The sequence below is a fragment of the Prinia subflava genome, chromosome 2, assembly GCF_021018805.1.
Source record: "Prinia subflava isolate CZ2003 ecotype Zambia chromosome 2, Cam_Psub_1.2, whole genome shotgun sequence".
Taxonomy (NCBI): Eukaryota; Metazoa; Chordata; class Aves; order Passeriformes; family Cisticolidae; genus Prinia; species Prinia subflava.
Window position 1 is genome coordinate 63,692,211 of NC_086248.1, and position 23,452 is coordinate 63,715,662.

A 23,452-nucleotide genomic window follows, 5' to 3' on the forward strand; every position below is an offset into this window, starting at 1 on the left:
GAGGCTGGTAATTTTGACAGATTCAATGCTTTTTACCATATTGCTTCCATAGTGAACTTGCTAAACAAAAAAAAAAGTTAAAATTGGTAATGTCCCAGACCTTTTTATGTCAAAAGTACCAATTTTGTCAGGATTTTTTATTCTTTTTTCCTGTAGCTTTTTTGAACATTGATTTCCTTTTAGATTTTAAAACTTCCTTTTTGCAAATACCTCTTTGTTTTTCCTCTTATGGAAGAGAATTTTACATATTTATTTAAGGGAGTTTCATTTCAACTGTCAACTCAAAACCGTCCTGATCTGAATTAATCCAAAGTGAGTACCCTCCAAAAATGAAAATAGACGAAATTGGGACTGTAGGGTAGGATTTGGGGTTTAAAATTTTCATGAAGATGTCATACATTTTTGTTCTAACATATACCTATTTTCTTTCAGATATGCCTTGCAATTTTTAGAGTTCTGTACAAATATTTCTTGTATTAGCACTTGCTTAACTGTTAGACTGTATCTGTTCTAGTATTTAGGCTTGATGCTGCCTAAATACTGCATTGATCAGGGTGATCAGGTAATTTGCAAACTACTCATTCATTCACTCTGGTCCCAGCCTGTCAGTTTGTGGGGAATTGTTCTTGGTTATTTCATGTTCTGCTCTTTGTAGGCTTAATATGATTAAAGAGCTGTAAGTTGGAGGTCTCATATTAATCTTAGTATTTCTATATAGTGGGAAAATTATGGTCTATTACAATGACTAATATTTCAGATTCAAAATTCGTATCTAACATCTACTCAAAACATATGTTTGGAGTTTTTTTAACTTCGGAGAGAGGGATGTACAGCTCCTGTGGATGTGTGCCACAAGTGTCTTTGTAAAGCTTTGTTTCAGCAAAGTTCAGTCCAATGTCTGGTCTCACTGCAGAATCAGTCCTTCCCAAAGGAGTACTCCATAATTTCTGTGACATGTTTCCTCCTTGGTGTTTTCCTGTTGGCTTCTGCTCCCAGATGAGTCCCTGGGACTGCAGGTGTGCTCCAGTGTGGCCAGCACAGCTGAGGGCAGCAGAGGACCTGTGCCACCACCCTGTCCCTCTGACCTGTGCATCTCATGCCACATCTTGCCAGGGACAAGTCTGGCACTGTCCCAGTTGCCATCACATCGATGGTAAAGCTCTGCCAGTGAGCCCTGCTGCTTCCTGAGCAGACTCTCCTGCCGCTCTGAGGAGGATGAAGCCCATCTGATGCCAGCAGGCCTGGTGCTGCATAGGCCATTGCATTATCAAAAACCCAAAAATTTTGGCAGTGAGGCCAGCCATGAAACCATGTATTAATAGACTCAGCCCATCTGTTTCTTCCTTCCAGTGTTGTTGCCTTCCACCAAAGTATAGAGGAGAATGTAACTTGTGCCCCAGATTCCCCACAGTGATGCAGCAAAGAGCACTGTCTTCCAAACACCAAACCCATTTATCAGTGTGGGTTTTTAAATCACAACACTGGCCTAAACTCACACTGGTAAATATATTAAACATTTAATGTTAATACACTTTAATCTCCATAAACAACTCTTCAGGAAGCAACATTACAGAAAACGAGCCACTGCAGCCACTTACATACTTTTCTAATTACAAAAGACTTTCCAAAAATATGTCACAGTAGATTTTTTTACTGCAGGAGCCCAGAAATCTGATTAGTTAATTACCAAATAAAAGAGTTCAGGGTCTCAAAAATCTTGCCACAAAATTTTCTTGTATGAATCCAGAAGTTAATAAGCACCCACCATTAATGGACTGTGTCAAAGACACAAAGTTATATCCAGGAGGAGGTAAGGGGAAAAGAATTCCTTAATTTCTCAATTATTTGCAATTAATGCATCCTTTATGGCTTGTAATGGCCCATGGGCTTAAAGCGATGGAGGAAAAAGGGGCTCATTCTTGTGTAATTCTACAGCTTGCTTGAGAAAAGTGTTTGTTTGTCTGTATCTCAAATTATACGCTCTATCCTTGCAAAAATTGCTACAGAAATGAGATCAAGGCACCCAGCACGTTCGTGATTTGAAATGTGTTTGAAATAGTAAGGCTAAGCAGTGTGATGTCAGAGCCCAAAAGTGGAAAAGAGCTGCCTCTAACATAGAATACTTAAACTCTGAGATTAAAAGTGTGGTTTGGGATGAGTGTGCATTACAGTGCTGCAATACACTGCACTTGCTGCTAGTGAGCACAGAGCTCTGCCCCTACATCCAAGCACGCTGCAAGAATACGATTTTGTTTGTGTAACTGCAGCTCTGCCAGTGACTTTTGCCACACCTGGTATGAAGCACAGGGCTAAAAGATGCTACTTTTCTGCTTGTTGTTCAGAAGCCTGACCAGAAACAAGGGCATAGTGCTGATGTGAGAAGGTGCTGTGCAGAAATTATAATTGCCCAATTACTGGTCAGAGGTGTGCGTGTGGAGAACAAACATCAGCCTTGGCTTCACTGTGAGAAGCTTGTCCTGTTCTGGTTCTCTTAAGCTGACTTTGGATTTCACAACATCACAGGTGCATACCCAGCTGCAGGCAGGGACTCCTAGGTACATTTACCAGCATGCAAACTCCTAGAGAATCCTGGCAACGGAGGAGATAAACTGCATAAAGAACAAGAACAACCTAAGGGACAACCACTGGGATGCCTGCTGGTTTGTACATCGTGGAGATTTGCGTGGGAGCTGAGGCAGGGAATTTGAGGGTGAATCTGCAGCCAGAGCACTCAGTTAAATGATCCTTCTGTCCCCCGTGTGCTGCAGGTTTGGTGCTGCACGATTCCAAACTACATCTTGTGGCTGAAGGAGCCTCTTCTCCAAAGATACTGAACAAAAGGAATCTTCTGCTCTCTGGGCTGATGAAAGCTTTGTGCTCAGGTAGAAGGATAAAGATTCCTTGTTCAGTAAGTGTAGGATCAGTATGGAATCTGAATGTATTAACTAAAAACTGAATATAAAATAAATCCAGAACCAAAGGCATGGTTCGACAGACCAAGATAGAAATTTTAGATCTGAAACCAGCCCCATTTTGTACTAATACAGATTTTTTTTTCCCTCTGGCTGTGCACAGAAAGATGATACCAGTTAACAGCAGCCTATTTAGAACATCAGAGTAACTACGAAATTGAATATTGTGTATTTATTGAACAGTAACTATTTACCCAGTTTTGAAATTTCACAATATTTAATTTATGTAGACATGCTAGTTTTAATTTGGTGACATTTTATAATTATTCATAGTAATGGAAAAACAAACTCTGCAACATTCACACAGTGCTAAAACTTCTCTTCCAAGCCAAACCAATAGCAGCTTCTGCAAATGAAACATCATATATTTAAAACTTTTCACTTTATTAACAATAAATTAATCTGTGGCATCACCAATCAACAGAACACTAAATATACAGTGAGCAGATTGTCTGTGTAATGATCTGGAAGGCAACATTACCACTACCTTCATGAAGACTGGAGAAATGCCAAGGAACTTATATACATGTACCACTTGTAACCATATGAACATTGAGCAGAAGAAATGTATTTCCAAGTTTCTCCAATTTCTTTGTTACGTAAGGCAATAATAAAAAGCACAGCATCACAATTAACTGCAACTAGGTACTGAGCCCTGACATAATGCAGTGCTCAGAGGAATGTGCAAAATAAACACCTGGATTTGCATTTTGATTCTTTGTTGTGTAAAATTAAAAAACAACACAAAGTCACAACTCTTCTTGATTCCATTGTCTGGAAAAACGAAAGAAAGCTTGGAGAATCCAGACTGACAATGATGTTCTCTCTCAGCCTGTAGTACCATTTGGAATATCTTGAGCATCTGCTAAATGTAGTTTTTGGCTGAAGCAAATCATTAAGGAATGACACTCACATCATGATAAAGCATAAAGAAGACAGCAGTGTTCCATGAAACTCTGCTTACTCTGGGGTATGCACCAGTCCAGACAAACTCTGTTCTGGTGAGTCCTATGCTAGGTCCCCACCAGTAGATTAACATTTCTCAATGAGACTTGAGCATTACATACCTCCAGCATTATTGAAGCCACTTGACTCTTGTAAAAACTTCAGTTACTAGGGAAACACACTGCAATTTGACTACAGTTAGTACTTATAATGCAAAATACTTTAGGAAAAGGATACATAGATGAATTTAGTTCTTCTAGCTGCAATATAAATGTAGAAATTATGAAAAACAGCACTTTTGTTAGTCAAAGTACTGCAACAATTATGCTGATATAATAGCTTGGGCTGAAATGTATGATTTTTTACAAAGACCAAATCAAACCTACACTGAATTCTATACAATGAGCTAAGTCCCAAGTTAAGTTTTAAATCTGCTGATCTCAAGAAATTTAAAGAAATGTTAACAGTTCTGGGTTTTCTGGAAATGCACTAGACAAAGTGTAGCACATACAGATCTATACTCCTTGTTATGGACCATCTTCCCCAGATGCAGGAGGATGGACTGCAGGGAAAGTGGTCGTAGTTCCCAAGTACAAGGACTGTCCCTAAGCAGGCTGACATGCTCAGGCAGCTGGCAGCCAGCCTGCTCCCCTCCCCAAAGCAACCAGCAGCTGTAACTAATGAAAACAACAACTCTGTTTTCTCAAAACCAAGAAGAGGGCAGGGCACATCTTGGTTCATTGAAGAGCTACATTCTACCCAGCTTTAAATCACTGCACACAGGAGCAGCATTTTCCTGAACCCAGCTGTGCTGTGGGCCAAGTTCCACGATTTCTGCCTTCCCAGTACTTACATCTGACAGCAGCCTATCCAGGTTGGAATCACTGGCTAGTTTTCTTTTGTCTTCAGGGAGTTCTTCCATCTCCCCATAGAGCTCCAGATTGAGGCGAGCAAGTTTCTCCTGCATGCTCCGCACGTGCTCCATCTGCTCTATGGAACATTCATTTCCTAAAAGGACAAGCAAAAACTTTTATATAAAGAAACCCAAGAGAGAAAATGAAGGTGTGAAGATGCAGCTTTTTACATCACAGAATTTAAACATCAAATTTACAAGTAAATTTGGTTTCTTGATGATTTCTCCCTGTTTCACTATTGAAGTTTCTGTCATTCCACTTGATGTTGTGTTGTGCTGAATTTACAATGGCTATCCCATGTCCTAAGAGCTTTTTAGAATGCTTTTTAGTGGTTCTTCTATACTCTTGAATTTTTCTCTGATTCAGAAAGGCCCTGGTTTTTAACTTAAAATATGATCAAAATAAACCTTCTTTCCAATTCTGATTTATCTGAGGGTTCTTCCTTGGAACAGATGGTTTATATAATACAAACTTCTCAGGTTCTTTTGTAAAATCAGTGTGGAATTGACACGCTGACCTAACACTAAACTTGCAAAAGTACACATGCATTTTTCTACTTGGTACAGGGGAGAAAAGAAAGCAAAAATGTGTAACCTTTCTTCTAAAACCTCCATCAACTCTGAGGTTGTAAAAATACTAAGAAGCTAAGACAAAAGAGTAGCCTGGGTAAAATGCAGCTTGCATTGAATTTCATAAAAGTTGTTACCAATAGTCTTAAAGGTTCATATGCAACTAAACTGGGTGCTAAATACAGTTACTTCTTCCTACACTATCATAAGTAAGTGGCTTTAAACTTGGTATCTTAAGGACAGGTGCTTCCTGTGCTGGAAGCAATAATGAAATGACATATGAATAATCTCACAACACAGACAACCTTACAGTGGGACTGTAATGTAAAAATGCAGTAAGATGTATTAATTCTGTTGAGTTCGTGTGGCAGAGTCCAACTGACAGCTGGCAGTCTGTCCATGCAGCACAGTTGTTTGCAAATGTTACCACTGTACAGCTATAAAAAACAACTATTGTACACACACTCACCAAATGCTTGAAGTTTGCCAGAGTGGAAGTCATTCAAGAGACTCAGAAGCCCCCTTTCCATTTCCTGCACATCTGATACATCTGTGAGAAAAGAATGCTGGATTGGTGCTGCCTGTGCCCCTTTTGCTTCACCTCCTGGAGGTTTGGCTTTCTCTTTGATTATGCTAAAAAAAAAATAATTGAACAAAACAAATATTACTTCCTGCTTTCAATTTCACTGTACATTTAAAATGTAAGGAAGTGTACTGAGCTTTGAAAATTAAATGGGAAATATATAGTGCCTATTTCAGTCACTGCTTTTAAGCTAAACACTGGACCACCAGCTTGTCTTAAAGAACATCACTAGCTCAACATTTTGGCACAGAAAAGACCTGTAAGACCTGTAAGAGACCATCAACCCATGTTCACCACTAACCCATGTCCCCAAGTGCCACACCTACTTGGTTTTTTTAACATTTCCAGGGATGGTGAGTCCACCACTTCCCCAAGCAGACATTAGCTACATAAAATCACCCAAAAAGTATCTGCAACCCGGAGAAAAAATCCCTCTGAGAGAAAAATCATACTCTCGTCACAAACATCTATAGACTGCAACCCATGTGGAAAAAAGCTGGTTACAAGCTCTAGAAGGTGACCTTGGCTCCACATGAATTTTTCTAGAGCTCTCTCTTTCATCCCTCAAATAATATCCCAGTTTTGTAAATCTCACTATTGAAACCACTCTCCCACTACTCCAATGTACCAAATGAAACTAATCCATGCCCAAACATCAAATTGCTAGAATTCTCTACAGCCCTTCCTGCAAGAAAACCATCAGAATTCCTGGGTCCCATACACTTCTCTCTAAACATAGCGTTTATTCAGAGCACCAGGTGCCCATAGAAACTACATGGATGAAAATTAACAACCACTAGAAATCCCCATGAACACACAGCCAATATGGAAACTAAACACACAGCTACCAGTGAGAAGCAGTATATGACCCAAAGACAGACAGACAGCATCCTAATAGTTTATGTATTAGGCTGTCCTGAAGCCTTTTGATGAATCTGTTCAGAACTTAACCCAGTGAAAAAATCTGAGCCTAAAAATTTTAAAAATATACTAAAAATATACTATTGGTCTTGGAAAATTTAATTAATTGGATTCTTGCAGATCAAGTGAAAATTAATTAAATACTCTTACTCGGTTATCACAAAAGCAGTTCATCCTCACATTATTATGTCAATTACCTCTCCTGCTTGGAAAGTTCAAACACTTGCCTGTATTAGCACTGCTTGGTAAGTTGAACAGTTGTGCAAGAATGGCCAGAACTTAAAGCAAAAAGGACATTTTCTTCTCTAGACAATCTTGCGGACTACAAGATATTAATTTCTAGTAAATCCCAGAAGAATGCTGAGACTTGAGTAGACTGTTCAGTGAACTGAAGAAACCACCAATTTATAGCACATTAGTATTTGCTAATATTTCCGTCTAAGTACTAACACAGTTTTCCTGAGAAATTATGTATAGACTTTACATTGCAGAAATTCATTATTTATCAGGCCAATACTGCATCCTTCAAACAGACTCTCTGTGCTGATGCTGACAGTTCTATATTTCATCTTCAGCTAAAATGCAGAGGTCAGTAAATTCTGCTGCCTCTCTCCAGCTAACATTTCACTTTAAAATTCCTCTTTATTTATTTATCTACTGCATCTACCACAGCCGCGAAACACATTTTCTAACATGCAGGTAAATTAATGTTCTCAAACTGAAACAGACATATCATCAACAAAACACAAACTATTCTGACATGGTACTTTCTGAAGAACTGAATGGCTCTCGTTAACACAAGACACTGCCCCAGCTGAGAGGTTCTCAATCACAAAGCACTGGCAAATTCCAGTTCTAGCGCATCCTGATCAATTTATACCCTTAATTTCCTGCTGTACTTGTCAGTTCCAACCTTGCAGTCATGTAATATTTTATTTGTTGCTCACAGCTGTACATCTGGAGCTCTGCTATCTCCCATACGATGCCCAAATCTGATCACCCAACTCGTGTCCTTCACCAGCCACATCAGGCTATGCCCTGCTTCAGCTAATTTGTTGTATGAGTCTATAGCGTTGTGTAACATTTCATTAAGCTTACGAGAGTGTAAAACACCTTCCTTTGCCGTAAAATAACCATTAGATTGGGTTAAACACAAATCATGTTGCTAAAAGACACATCATCAAAAGTTTTCACAAGTCTGACACTCTTGTGTCACAGCCAGTCTGAACAACCTTTAGACTGTCGTAGCATTGCCAAGTTTCTGGCTCCCACTCCCTCTAAGTCTGCAAATGCCTCGAGCTTACCGTTTTAACTTTGGTTTTTGTACGGCAGGCTGTGGGGCAGGGTTGGAAAAGGCTGTACTTTTACTGACTGGCACTGAGCTTTTTTTGGAGTTAGCAACCTGAGCAGAGTGACTGGAAGATGATTTGGGGCTCCTCCTCTTGATCTTCCTTTCTTCCATTTCTTCCAATTTACTGCATCTAAACTAATGTCTTGTCCTTCACAGGGAAGAAAAGAAAGTGAGAAACATCCATTAAAACTGGCATTCACAATAAAAGCAACTGGAAAGACAGCTCGTGAAAATGAAACTTGAAGTTCCTTCAGAGATGGGCAGTCACTCATTACTGAGAACAAGAGATTCCAATTTTTAGAAGCCGCCTAGCCCACCTGATCAGCTGAAAGGGCAGGATTTAAAATCTCCATCAGCCAACAGGTACTGCCAAATGATCTCAAGCATTGTGTCCCGTGGATTACGGCTATGAAACACCACGGCTGCTCGGGGCCACGGCAGGCAAGACAGTGACAAGTGCTGTGGGACGGGGATGCTGCCACTCATCCCTGCCAAAGAACCTCCTCTGCTGTGGGAAAGCTCGGCCCATGCCGAGCTGTTGTTGCTGTGACACCGCAGTTGTTACCGCTGTTCCACGCTCGTCATTGCTGTTATAGCTGCTGCTCTTACACACTTGTTGTTACTGCCGTGACACGCTGGTTCCTACTCCCACAGCTACCGGCGGGCCCTGCCCAGCTCTGCACACGCCGGGTGCGGTTACCGGGCGCTCCCTCGCTGGGGAAACGCCCCTGACACCCCGCAGGCGGCCCAGGGCGCCGCGGGCACGGCGACGTGACCCCGGAGGACATCGCGGACCCGCCGCCACCTCCCGGGCTGAGGCGACCCCTGCGCGCAGCACGGGCAGCCGCGGCCGTGCGCTGCCGCTTTGTCACCGCTGTGGCCGGGAGCAGCGGGAGGGGAATGCCGGAGCCCTCAGCCCCGCGCCCGCGCCCCCGCGCCCCCGCGCAGGCCCCGCCCCCTACCTGAGGGAAGCCCCGCCCCCGGAGCGCGCGCGGACCCCCGCGGAAGCGGCCGGCTCGTCACGGCGCGCGGGGTCACGTGACGCCGGGGCGGCCCGGCTGCGCCGCGAGGTGCATTGTGGGAGTCCCGCCCCGAGCCACCACCGCCCCGCGGGCGGACTACAGCTCCCAGAGTCCCTCGCGGCGCGGCGTGGGGCCGGGTGCTGGCGGGCGCCGGCCGTGACTGCCAAGGGTTCCTCCCGAAATATCTGATCCGAGTCCACACGTGTTAAAACACACGGGGAAATCCACCGCACTGCCGACATGGCCCCTTTCCCAGCTGACGCCGTGCGGTGGCGCTCTGCCTTCTCCCTTCCTTCCCCCCTGCTCACTCCATCTCCTGCCTGTAATTACACTCCAGCCACAAGCCACTCGATACTGAATAGGCCTCAGCTGCTTTTGCCTTTTAGGACTTCACTGAGCACCGGGAACCTCAAATTAATGTTTTACACTGTATGGAAAATCACTGAAAGTGATTTTAGGGTTGGAAGGAACTTCTGGAGATCACCCAGTGCCACCCCCGTGCCGAGGCGGGGTCACCTAGAGCAGGTGACACAGGAACGCGTCCAGGTGGGGTTTGAGTGTCTCCAGAGAGAGGCTCCACGACCTCCCTGGGCAGCCTCTTCCAGAGCTCTGCCATCCCCAGTGTAGGGAGGCTCTGTCTCGTGTTGAAGTGAAACTTCTTGTTTGACTTTGCAGAGCCCTAATCAGGGACCTGGCCCATTTGTAGCCTTTGTTACCTGTACTTATTAGCAAAAGTTTACAGCCAGTTGCACTGTGCTTATACAGAGGGCAACTGATCCCGCCAGGAAATTATCGTCAGATGTTGCAAGGCATCGCTATCTCCACATAGGAGCAATAGGAATTCTCCCCAAGAGGACATGCTGGAAGAACTCAGAATATTCACATGGAGTTATATGGGCTAGGAATGCTGCCGGTGGAACAGCAAGTTCCAAATGACAAGAGGACATTAAGTTGAGCCAGGGCAAGTTTAGGTTGGACATTAGGAGGAATTTCTTCCCATAAAGGGTGACCAGACATTGCAATGGGTTGCCCTGGAAGGCGGTGGAGTCCCCGTCCCTGGAGGTTGTTAAGGCGAGACTGGACAGGGCGCTGAGTGCCACGGTGTAGTTGTCAAGGCGGTGTTCGGTCGCAGGTTGAGCTCGATGATCTCGGCGGTGTTCCCCAACCTCATTGTTTCAGTGATCCCGTAGCCCTGGCGGGTGAAGCTGTGAGGAGAGCGGAGCGCTCGGCAGAGGGGCCGTCACTCCAGGGCCGTCCTGGAGCACTCGGGGCCGTGCCGGTGTCCCCCGGTGTCCCCCGGTGTCCCCCGCAGTGCCAGGGCCGCCGGCAGGGCCGGTCCCCGCCCGCAGGGGGCAGCGCCGCCCCGCGCTCCCGGCCGCCCCTCCCCGGCTCCGCAGCGCCCCCTGCCGAGGCACCGCGGGCTCATGGGCAAGGAGCGCCATCCTCGTCCCGCGACAGTGTGCCCGGAACGGCGATCGTCCCAGCTAAACGACGAACCCTGCTGCCACGCGGAGCTGGATGCAGCTCTCAGGGTCATTTCCGACCTGGATCTCAGTCCCGTGCCCTTGGCTTGCAGAAGCTTAATTTTTAAGGCAGGCAGTATAATTAGCAGGGTGTGCCTACGTAGTCTGAGTAATTAATGAGTTCAGCCCCACCAAGTCTATTTCCTGTTGCTGTTGCTATTGCGTTTCTGATCATCACTTGCTCCCTGCCAGTCATGGCTTTGTGGACTTGAATGGTCAGCATTCCTTTCCTACCTATGGCTGCTAGCCTGAGCTGTTTTCCCCCCATGCCACAGTAGTTTGTGGCCTAGAGAAATGAACTTACTAACTATCTCTGTAACTTGTCAGCTTGAGTTTCTTAAACTTGCAATGAGATCTTATTTTTTGTTTGAAAAGTGTGTTGTTTATTACGGTATGTTTTGGGATGAAGACTCTCAGCCATTATTCACACACCAGCTGTGGGGGGTTGAATAATGAACACGCATGCTTGCAAGCGTGTGTCTCAGTATGGAGTTACCTCATGACTGAACAGGTGTGCAGCACCTGGAATGCATCCCTGCCTCTGTCTAAACTGTCCATGATACCAAGAGAATGATGCTCCAGTCATACCCTGAACGTACTGAACCTTCTCATGGAATTTGAACGAGACCTGAGGGGCTATTAAATAGCAGTGTCTCGTCGAGACTTGGATGAGATGTTACAGTTGTGAGACTCAGTGGCCACTTTGAGACCCAAAAGAGGAGATTGTCTGTCAAAAGGAGATTGTCTTTGAAGTGATTCTCAGGTGAAAGACAGGGACCAAATGTCCACTGAAGGTCATCCTATAGTCAATTCCTTGCTGCAGGGCACAGTTCTGGTCTGAGGAGCTGGGTCAGTTCTAATTCATTATGACCAGCGTTGTTGCAAGAGGTGTGAGATAGACCACTGATAAACTGACAGCTCACTTGTGGGAATAAACAACTAAGAGTGTTTGCATGTAAGCAACTGGGAAGAAAGAAATTAGTCTCTGTAACAGTGGAGATGCATTACACAAAAAGGCAGTTGTACAAGACTTAAGGGACAGGTAGAGAAGGTGAAACAGTTGATTCTGCAATACAAAGGGCTTCTGATACCTGGTTTGGCATGTGTTACAGTGAAACAAGAGCTAGCAAAAGTCACACAGGCTGTGAGCCAGACACAAATTCTCAGTCACTGGTCTGCCCAAGTAGAATCCTCATTCGCACACATACATATAAGAGTATGTATAAATATATAGGGGGCTGCAAGAAGTGGGCAAATTGAGACTTACAGGCTGATTTCTGCAGCTATTTGGGAAATTTGTATGAGATAAATACTGCTTCTCCATGGTAACTTTGGCAATGTTTGTGTTCATTCAGCTCATTGCTCACATGCTATATGAGCAGGTAAATGCACCTGCCTTGCAGTTGATATATAGAGGTGTGGTTTGTTTTTCCCTGTGTGATTAAAGGTGTTCTGTTTGACAGTTTGGGTGGAAGGTGACTGGGTGTCCTTTGTTTCTAACAAAGCAGTTGAAATAGAATGATGATGGTCTGTATTTAAATAAAGGGAAAATGCTTCCATCACTAGGCAATTTTAAAATAGAATTGCTTTCATACTTAGGAAACAGATGGATTCCACAGTTAACCCTGCTTCACTTTAGTGTCTCAGTAGGAGGGATCAAATACTACAGGAAAGACAATCAGTTTTAGCATGCAGGTAATATTTTGCTCCAAGTGAATTTCTTATCCCTGCACACTACACCACATCAGAATTATTATGAAGGTGTCTCTGTTATTTTTATATCTGATTTAGCAGAGCCTACAAGGGCAGATCATTTTAAAGCACCAGACTTTATGTTTTCATAGAGGAAGTCATTTTATAGTAAATAATTAATTTCTTTAAAAAGATAACAGTAAGTTAAGAGCAAAGAATCAAAGGTAGTATGGTCTTGATTTGATACTAGAAATCCTATTGCAGACAACACTGCTGCCTAGAATCAAATAAAGTTTGAGGGAGAAAAAAAGGAATGTTTTGGACTATCTCTATCTGCGTTTTTGCCTAATTTTGTATTGTGATCATGATTCACGGTTCAGAAAAGGCTTTTTTCTTCCTTTATAAGGCTTTTTTTCTGACAACTCCACCATGCATTACAGTGGTAGCATTTGTATATACTTGTTGACTGAAATGCTCCAAGGATAACAGTGTTTTAATGGCAACAATGTTATTGTTTAAGCAGCAAATTAAAAAGTTAATTGAATCTGATTTTATTTACATATATATCTCCTTACAAACTAGAGACCCACCTTTGAAGATGCTTTGAAGAAGAACTTCAAAGAAGTTAAGTCTGTACTTTGTATTGAGATATGCATGCAAATAAAATCAGATTCTTCTTTCTGAAAACCCTATTCAGTTAACATGAGATGGCAAGTTACTTCTAAAGGCTTCCAAGACAGTGATGAAAGCACTGGGTTCTTTAGCTTCTATAATTAATTTCAGATGTATTTCATAGGTTGGCACCTTGTACTCGTGGAATCCTGACATTGCTGTAGCATCACCATCCGAAAAAGAGCCTGGTCTGGGACATATCTATTTCATAGGAAGGAAAGTACTTATTGCTGGCTTGTGAGGAGCGGCATAACAAGGTGTGTATGTATCTATCAGCCAGATAAACATGCAGAACAAAGCAGCAAAGTTGAAATTATATATATAACTAGATTAATGGATGTAGAATTGCGTGGGTTAGATACATGTATTCTTTACAGATTGGTGATGGATATGTCCTCAAGAAATGTGATGGAAAATGTGTCAACATGTATACTTACATTGTGTTTCTCTCTCCCTATCATTATGCTAAGTGAAGGAATATTATCATATATAAGTATTTAGGCTTATGTATTATTACTGATCAGTTTCCACATCTCCAGCATGAATAGTCCATTGAAGCCAGTGCTGTCACACAAGAACAAGAAATTTAAAACCTCCACCAGTATTATGTGCTTATAAAATGTTCTGAATGCAAAAAAAAAAATCAATATTTGATTAGCTACCAAGACATTAAATACATGACCTGCTTAAGAACTGAACAAATCTTTTACTTGAATGTGGATGAAGAATAAACCACTTCCCTGGGCCAGCAGTATGGTGATCCAGGCACCCAGGACATAGTGACAAGGGAGGAAGGATGGAGAACAGAAGGGACTTGCTGAATCCCTTGGAAAGCAGCAGTCACCCCAAGAACTGGACCTCTAGGGCCCAAATATCCCTGGACAGCCCCACCTACCCCCACCCCACTGCCCAGGAATCCAGAAGCCCCACTTCAGCTCAGCCCAGGGACTTCAATTCCTGCCTAACCTAAGCATCTTCACCTCTCTCTTCAGCTCCTAGATGAACATCTGGAAAACTATTTTTAAAGAATATTATTAATATATCCTGTTGGATATATATTATTAATATATCCTATCCTGTATTCCTATGCTATAGGTAGTCTGGATTTTCCATTCACAGTATCGTGGAAGTAGTGGTTGGAAAGCACTTCCTGAGGTCATACCATCATGGGCTAACTCAGTTTGTAAGAGACATCATGAGGTCCAAGACAAAGTAGGTCAACTGTGTGCATAGACCAGGTTCCTGGGTTTTATCCAGCCTCTCTTGAAAAACTTCCAGGATGAAATCTGCACCGGTGTTCTCTAGCCCAGCCTCCTCCTCAGAGCAGGGCTACTGCTACATCAGGTCAGCAGTGTCTTTGGCCAGGCTTTGAGACCTTCAAGAATGGAGACTCTACAACCCCTGCAGAAAATTTGTTCCAGTAGTGCATTACTATCCTAGTAAAGAAGTTTTTCCTTATACAATTTTTAGTTGTTTAAAAATATGCTAATATTTTGTATGTGTTCAGTAGATATAGAAGCTATTGTACAGTTACATTTGCCTTCCTGTAAATATTTAAGTATTTGCAATATGCATTAAGATACCAAATGAAAAAGTACTTTAGAACTGCACTTTGGTTGTTTTAGCAATCCTGGTACTCCAGCTGGAAAAGGAAGAAGTCTGTCATTGGCTCTGCCAGCACAACCAGTATTTCAGGTACAGTCCCAAACCTAATACAATCCCTGACTCTGTCAGGGATGTAAAACTAAGATTATCCATAAATGCAGCGGTGGTTCCCTAGTGCATAATGTGTTCACCTTTAGAATTATTTCAAAATGGTTTCCATGGTTTTAGATGCTGGCATGTTGTAAAAAGAGTAGGGTTTGCTGAAGGATAAGGATGATAGCTGATTTCCATCTCACACCACTGTCTTGCTTGGAAAATGCTTGTTTACATGTTAAAATACATTATAACAAAATAAGTCCATCTACATTATAAGAAAATCATTCCATTTCACTATTTTTATTGTAAAAAAACCTTTTTCACAGGACTCAGCCCATTGATAGACATGAGAAAAGGCTGGGATAATATGGCACCACTCCTGCATGCATGTTCAGTAGTTGACAACGATGAACTTCATATGAGCTTTTAAAATAAATTAAAATAAACCTTCCGCAAACTGTCCCCCCTCGGCCAGCCTGCTGAATTATTTTTGCAGGTACTCACTGGGCTACTCACTTTACTCACTGTAAAGTTGCAGTTACATTTTACTCACTGTAAAAATGTAACGATATTTACAACGATTAACTCACTGTAAATGTAACGATGTTTACAATCACACTAAGATTAGCATCATGGTGTTTACAGAATTCTATGAAAATCAGCGAAACTGAACCCTTGTAAACCAAAATAGGGAATAAATTCCAGAAACAAGACCAGATCAGAAAACATGTGACAAAAGGTTCTTCTCTACAGCTGGGGATGTATTAATGCAAAGTATGGTTTCTGATGTATTTTATAGAAGTAATACGTGGAAAGGATTGTTGGATTTTATGTAAGCTAAGATTGGTAACACCTGTTCTCAGCAGGCACCTGCTCTTTTCCCCTTTTAAATATTAAATAATGTTTCAGATTAATTTAGTACAACAAGCTAGAACATGCAGCTCATATCACAAAGATCCAATGTGCATCCTTTGTTTTCTGTAGCCTGTTTTTTAAGCTGTTCAGTAATTTATCACAAGAGGATCATAATGGAGTAAGACCTTGCAGGAAAAAATAACAAAAAACAAACAACCAATAGTGTTAAGGTCACAACTGAAACAAAATACTTGCTCAGTTGTTTTAATAGTTTGGCTAAGTGCCTACAAAAATGGGTTTATTTTCTTTACCGGTGTTTACACTTCATGTCAGTGAGGAGAAACTACTATTCATATTGTCTGTATGAGATGCCACTGAACGGTATTACTAGTACTGAGTAACCCAGGCATGCCAGAGAAGGTTGAGTAAATAAAGTTTAACTTTTCAAAGCAATTTCAGCCTCACCTCCACTGTGCACAAACATAGGCTTGAGGACATAATCACCTGTACACACCTCTGAATGTCATGGGCAAGAATCCCAATGGTGTGAGACTCTGTAAAAACTCAGGGAGCAAATAAACACAATTCCTATCACACAAACCATAAACTAAATGGATACAACATGAAAGAGGAAAACAGGAAACAATTAGATAATCTGTATATACATGATCCACTGTGTCAAAGGTTCTGCTGGCATCAAGGGCAATGATGAATTCATAGCTTACAGGAAAGAATTTGAGGTGATTTTTTGGTGGATTTTTTGATGGATCATTTGGCATAAAAGAAAACTGATCAAACGTGCAATTTTCTTTCTAAACCACCCAATACAAAACTATCTCAAATATGGGTTTGGGGTTTGTTGGTTTTGGTTGGTTGGGGTTTTGGGGTTTTTTTTGTTTTATTTTTTCCTGATGGTAATCTCCATATCCAAAATGATAAGTCTCATTTGGAAACTTCAGCTCAGGAAAATCCAGTATTATTTCCAAGTGAGATCTGTGAAGATTATGCCTGCAAGAACTGTGAAGGCAAGCAGCTAGCCTTCCTTTATTGAATGTGCTAAGAGTATGAAATACAGCTGTTATACTTACAGAAATAAATTTATATTCTAGAAATATAACTCAGATTATTATCTTCATATCAAAGTAGAACTGTGAGTTATTTGCAGTCTGCAATTTTTGCTGGTCAGATTTGTAGTTGGCCTCGAGTAATTTCTCTGTGTTGTTTGGAAAATTGAATTCCCTTCCCCCTCTAAAGCTTGGTGGCTTAGCACAAATACAACTGCTTCGATGTTTTAAGAGCATCGAGTGACTATTTTTTTTCCAGGCTAGAAGATATATTGCTGAGAAGTTCCACTGACTAAATGTCTGTTCTCTGAAAACAGACATTGGAAAGTATGTTTGTAATTTCAGACTCTGTTTTGGTAGGCATATACAAATGCAGAACTAAAAACAAACACAAATCCTTTCCCTAAAGAGAATAAATGTACACAGAAATATCTTTACAGAAAACTGTTCCCAAGCAATGCAGACACTAAACAGTATTCTGAAGTTTTCTTTTTAATAAGATTTTACTCCAGTAACTAATTAGCAAAGGAAAAATTTAGCATCTGAAGCATTTTCCTTTGCATTGGAAACACTAAAGCTACAGTTCTCAGCTCCAAAGAGGACAACTGTGACAGTGGCACCATATTGATGTAGAATAAAGATGGCCTTTGGAGACAATTGTTTGAGGCTTAAATATGAGCTTTTAAAATAAATCAATGATGGAATAAAGTGGGCATGTGAGCAGCACTGTTTCACTGAAGGCAATGGTATATAGACTAATTGTTAATTATAGTATGGTACAGTAGATATTTGTCAGAATAATTCTATTTTAAGGTTTCCTTAAATTACTAGTTATAGAATAATGGGTTTAAATGATACCCCCTTCTAAAGGTATAAGCCCCCCAACTATTTGGAAAACATGGTAAAGAGTTACAGACTTCAGTGGAAAATTACTGACTGTGTGACTTCAGTATTTTGGTTGTGGATCACAATGATTGTGTTAGTTTTCAAAACTGCAGTTGCAGCTGCCACTAAATGCAAAGCACAGAAAAACTGACACAGCAAAGACAAATTGGAATAATTGTAACACTGTTTCTTTGGTTTTGTTTGGGTTTTCTTTTTTTTTTTTTTTTTTCTGTGTATGTACAACCAGGGATTAAATATTCAAACTTCTGGAAAGAGACCACAAGGGTGAATCCTGGAAGGAAGCTAAATACAATCAACTTTTTTTTTCCTTCTAAAGAAGCTATTCCTGAAATACACTGAAATTCTTTACACTTTCACTTCATTTCTAAGAAAAACTAAACAGAACTTCTTTAGCTGTATTTAGAAGTTGATCCCTGGGCTATTAAGCTAGGTATTAATATTTTTTCCTTGAACTAAAAATTTATTTTGCTAGAAATTATTAAAACTGGGCATGTTCATAGGACTCTAAGGAATGTGTACTCTGCCAAATCTGAAAATACTTGGAAGAGAAAGGTCTATCTTGCATACTGTGCTATATATTTTTTTTTACTGATTTATGAACAAGACACTGATGCTTAGCTTGTACAGTTTGTTGGGTCCATGCAGGGAAATAAACACAGCTGCATTTATTATAGTGATTGCATAATCACATATTTGGTACTCCCAAACTTCTGGGAATATTCAAAGAGCAGTATGTGCTAAAAATCCTAATTTTCTTTACCCTCTCTGTTACTCTCAATTTGTTTTGTATTTAATGTCAAGCTTTTGTTTGTATAAGTTAGATATTTTAGTAGTAATGATTCTGCAACAACAGTAATTTAGATCATTTTCACCAGTTTTAGAGAGTGGTACATTGCAGTTCATAGAAAATACAAAGCTGCCACTTGTCACAGGTATTGCTTTGAGTGACCCTCAGCTCAGCTACTCCATGTAGCATAGAATTTACTAGTCAGTGTAATTTCTAGATAGCCATAATACCATCTATCTTTCATATGATTATTTTGGAATATGAATATATTTTAATCTACTTTATTAGCAATATGCCAGTCTTTGAGATTGACTTTTTCTGTAAACAAAAACACCAAGCTTTTCAGCACAAACACATTGTATCTCATCACAAGCAGTCACCAGGTAGATGAAATTATGCAAAGGAAAATGAACAAGACAGCCAGAAACCTTTAATGATCTACCACAGCAACAAAGTCTTCCCGAATTAATATTTAGGAAGAAAAACAAAGAATTTTTTCTGGCATCCTGTAAATATCCAGAACATGGGTAGTAGGCTAAATATATTTAGGAAATATTCTGTCTTTTTTTTTTTTTAATCTGAAAATGGGGAGGGGAGTTTAGACAGTGGCAGAGCCACCAATTTCTGCACACACACCCACTATAATTTCACCTATTTCATCCATGGTGGAGGTCCCAGGGGCAAGCCATGCTCACTCACAAGGAAGAGAATGGGGAAATCTGTGCTGGTTGATAGAGGGTTTCTCATGGCTTTCATTTTTTCAGTGACCAAACTCTGCATTTTATTTATGAGGCAGAAGCTGCTGCAACTATCAAAACTCACTCATGACTGACTGGCATACCATCCATTTGTGCTCATAACTGAAATGAAATAGGGTGGCATCTTTTAAAAAATGTTGTATGTATAGTTTAAAGAAGTTCTTTGCTGTAGCTGTAGTCCCTGTTGGTGGGAAGCTGATACCTAAGGAGAAATTCAGTTCTGCCTTGGTGGCCAGCACAGTCTGCATGTCTGGGATGCAATTAAGAGGCTTTTGTCCATTGGATGTATTGTTTACCCTGAGTCCTGAGGCATTCATTTGAGAAGATAATCAGCTTTGTTAAAAGAATACAATTTCATCTTGTTTGATGGAGTGTTTTTTCAAATTGTTTTAGATTTTTTGGTTACAATATTTAGTTAATGAATCAAAATGTAAACTGTGTAATTGCTTCAAAGGAGACCATATATAATACAATTAGAAAAGACATAAATGTGGTCAGTGTCCTAGAAAAATAAAAATTATATACAGAACTTACACAAGCTTTTGACATGATCTGTTTTCATTAAAGCTAGGGAGAGCAGCAAAAGACTTTGGTCAGCATTTATGAAATTTCCATATGTTTATTCTGATTTTCAGCTGATAATTCCTCCAGCCTTCGTTTTTCCAGATGAAGGTTTTCTTGCACAAGTAATGACATCTGTATTCCTGTTGTACAGTCACTTGCTGTTTGCATACCTGTAGCTATTGAATAGCTATTGAACTATTCAGTAATAATAGTTACACATGAATAGTTACACATGACTTAGATTAGATAAAAGGAAGAATTTTTTCATGGTGAGGGCACTGGAACGGGTAGCCCAGAGAAGCTGTGGATGCCCCATCCCTTGAAGTGGTGAAGGTCAGGGTGGATGGGGCTTTGAGAAACCTGGTCTAGTGGAAACTGTTTCAATTTTATCAATGAAAATAATAGATCAGAAGTTTTTCTGGAGGAAGGGGAAGTGCAGAATGCACTTTGTTAGGAGACACAGAAATGCCTCAACCAAATGAGGAAAATTAGTATGGCAACTCTGGGAGTGCTATTATTGACCCATTGAGATGATTTCTCAGCAACTTGGTTTCTCTTTGGGGAGATATAGGTTGGGATTGTTTCCATTTGCCAAGAATTGCAGTCTTAAAGGCAGGTTGTCTCTGAATTCCACACAACCATGGTGACTGGCGGTCCTTTTTTTTTTTGCACTCTACTCAGTTGAACACCAGGACCAAAAGCCTCTGATGATCATTTGAGTTCTAAGGGGCTGTTATGCTATAGTTGTATTTTCCTAGGCTCTGTGATCTCTTGCATGTGTTTCTATTCACAGTCTCGATTGCCTCCACTGTTCAGCTCCCCTGAGGATGATCCAACATACTGCTGTGTCTCAAAGTGCACAGAGTACATTTTCCTGCAGTTTTTTCACAGTATGTCAGCTGCATCTTTTTATGCAGCAGAGCTGAAGCTGTTCTACCCTGATGACTTCAGGTGCTTGCAGAGCAAGCTTCAGATCATGCATCTGTGAGCAGGAATGGAAGGAAGGAAGCAGGGGTGGGAGAGCTCCTTTTTTAGAGGCAAAGAGCTGTTACACATCCTTGGTGTGCCGTTGAATCACATCCTTAGGCCATCGCAGCTACCGCTTCCTCCACGGTGTCATTCCCACTGCAGTTAGCTTTGACTGTTCCATTGCACCACTAGTAGCATGGCTTTTATCCAAAGACAACTCCGTATAGGTGGAAAAATGAGAAAGGGAAAATACTGAATTTATCTGCCTTGAAAGTGGGAATACATTTACTCAGTTCTTTGAATAACAGAGATGAAGGTATTGGAATTACATTACTGCCTTTGTTTAATGTTGACAATAACATGGTGAAGAAAATCAGAAATAAGTACTGCAGAATGAAACAGAAAAGGCAGCTCAGTTCCAGGCTTCTTGTACCTATGTGATCCAGGGATATGCCAGATGAGGAAAGCTTGGGGTTCACAAAAGTTGGAAACAGGACCTTGTAAGTAACCTCTGTCAGAGAGAAACCTGCCATCATCAGAGAAGTTCTGCTACTAGTTTTAAAAGAATATCCACAAGATTCCTTTCCTGGACAAAGAAGGTCTTTTGGGCCATGCTGGGTATGAACTCAAGCACACAAAAATACCAGTTCCCAATATTGGTAAGTTGGAAGAAAAGTAAGGATTAAATAGTCAGGCAAAGGCCTAATGTAGGAGGGTAGAAGTTTAGAGAAACCTAGCAAAGCAGGTATAATCTTTTTAATAATTTTAGTAATTTTTAATAATTAATTTTATAATTTGATATTTATCTAATGCACAAAAAGTATGTAGTCATGAGGGATAGAAAAAATTCTGGTGCCATTTGACTTTCTTGGGAGTCATATCTACTCCCATTTGTTGCTTATCTTATGCAGGTTTCCTTGAAAAAGGTTTTCTACTAAGATAAATTAACTACATGATGATTAAAAGAGCCCAGTGACCCAGTAAGACTGAAAGCATCCACATACTTTTGGTTAACCAAGAACGAACAAAATGTCAGAACTTCTCTTGCAGAACTGTCTCTGTTTTAAGCTTACACCAAACTTCTACAGCTCAACAGCTAAAGTAAGTAAAAAACATGTGAGCTGGCCATGTGTCCAGGACACTGAGCTTACTTTCTCCACTACAAACAAGAGCTCATTAGAGTTGCTCTGAGAGTGACCAAGAAATGTCCTCCTCCATCCCTACAAGTTACACTGTTGTTATTTCTGCGTATCCATTTTGGTTGGGTTTTCCTAGCCTACACAGACAAATAGCTTCAATCTGGGGGTTAAAATACAATGGATGAGTTTGGTGAACCCAGCTGACTGCATCTAAACTACCTTCTTGGCACAGAAGTACAATTTTAGGAAGAGCTGCCTGATGTTTCATGGTTGGCCATGTAGCTTTTGTACTACTGCTCACCACTTGCTTCTGAGTGCCCAAAAGGATTACAGAAGCAAGCCAAGGGAAGGGCAGTGTTCATCCTGCAGTGGGTGATGAATAAGTCCCAAAAGACTTTTCTTCTGTTTTTTGAAGCAGAACATGAAAGTTATTAGGTCTTTAATTAGCTAATTTAACTTGAGGCTTAAAATGCTGAAGGATGAAAGCTACAATTCAGACATAATGAACTTTACAGTGAAGTTGACCTTTGATTAAAAATACAATAAATATTGGCTTGAAATATTTAGCGGAGTCTCTGCTGTCTTTTTGTCTACCTTTCTCCTTTGTCTCTCATTACTGTATGCTCTGTTCCTCCTCTGAGAGGATCTCCCATTCCTGACTGGGGGTATTTGTAGATGTGAGACTCAGAACATCGGGTCACAGCTCTGGCAGGCCTGGCTGTGCAAGTGGAAGTGACTGCTGCCCACTGGGCTCACAGTCCTCCTTCTCCAGTGGATGCAGCTATGTGGAAAGCAGTGTCTTAGTCCCGCCAGTAACACATCACGATTGCCAAAAAACTGCCTGGTGTGAGTACACAGGGTCATGATGAGCTGAGCCAAGGGCAGGGATGGCTCACTCGAGGGCAGTGTCCTGCCAGGCAGCAGGGACAGCACTGGGTGGGTCACCTGCTGGCCAGCGGTGCCTGCCTTGACTCAGTGTCCCCCTGGGCCTGCAGGAGTATTTGAAAGGGTCAGGAGCATCCTCACAGCTCTGACAGAAAAGGAAATATTTTCCTGTGATATCCTCTGGAAACAGACAATGTGCATGGCTACCTGAGGGAGATGGGGTGTCCCTAAGAAAGTCTGTACTTCTACTGAATGTAGAAATTTTAAATGCTTCCTTTTCAGTATGATGAATACTTTAAATCTCCAACTCTGTAAGTATTTAAAATTCATTTTCTTTCCTATGTCCCTTCCTTTAGCACAGAAAGAAACAAGCTTTGAGACCACCCTTTACTGGTTTCAGTTAACCTATCTTTACATTTCAGTCATTCAATATTTACATTTTTTTACATTTGTTTTCTTTTCTGAGTATTCCATGTGGTAACAACCCATCCCAGAAAAACCAACCATATAAATTAAAGAGAAAAAAAGTATTGTTCTGGAATAAACACAGAGACTCTGAATATTTCAAGAACATCACTGCATTTAAAATTCAGATTTATTTCTTAACTTGGTTTAACTGGCAGTCCTAAAAACACCTTATTTTTTATGATACATTATTCC

General features: G+C 41.1%; 1 protein-coding gene across 2 annotated transcripts; it reads right to left on the bottom strand.

Annotated features, from left to right (window-relative positions):
• Positions 1-1,495: 1,495 nt before the first annotated feature.
• Positions 1,496-9,343, bottom strand: CCDC28A (coiled-coil domain containing 28A). 2 transcript variants are annotated; one of them, XM_063390266.1, is made up of 6 exons: positions 9,218-9,343; positions 8,209-8,403; positions 5,870-6,033; positions 4,771-4,925; positions 4,155-4,177; positions 1,496-3,854 (listed from the first exon to the last, which is right to left on the bottom strand). In XM_063390266.1, exons 2-6 carry the CDS (start codon positions 8,364-8,366, stop codon positions 3,800-3,802), a joined length of 555 nt encoding a protein of 184 aa, XP_063246336.1. In that variant the 5' UTR covers positions 8,367-8,403; positions 9,218-9,343; the 3' UTR covers positions 1,496-3,799. The 2 variants fall into 2 exon arrangements, with proteins under 2 accessions (XP_063246336.1, XP_063246337.1); XM_063390267.1 differs by lacking the exon at positions 9,218-9,343 and adding an exon at positions 8,865-9,182.
• Positions 9,344-23,452: the final 14,109 nt, after the last annotated feature.

Excerpts from the sequence above, each read along its gene's own strand:
- CCDC28A (XM_063390266.1), bottom strand. The coding sequence starts at position 8,366 with ATGGAAGAAAGGAAGATCAAGAGGAGGAGCCCCAAATCATCTTCCAGT. Across the intron at positions 6,034-8,208 it reads CAAAAACCAAAGTTAAAACG|CATAATCAAAGAGAAAGCCA; the intron begins GTAAGCTCGAGG and ends TTTTTTTTTTAG. Across the intron at positions 4,178-4,770 it reads TGGATAGGCTGCTGTCAGAT|CTAGAAGAACTAAATTCATC; the intron begins GTAAGTACTGGG and ends TTTATATTGCAG.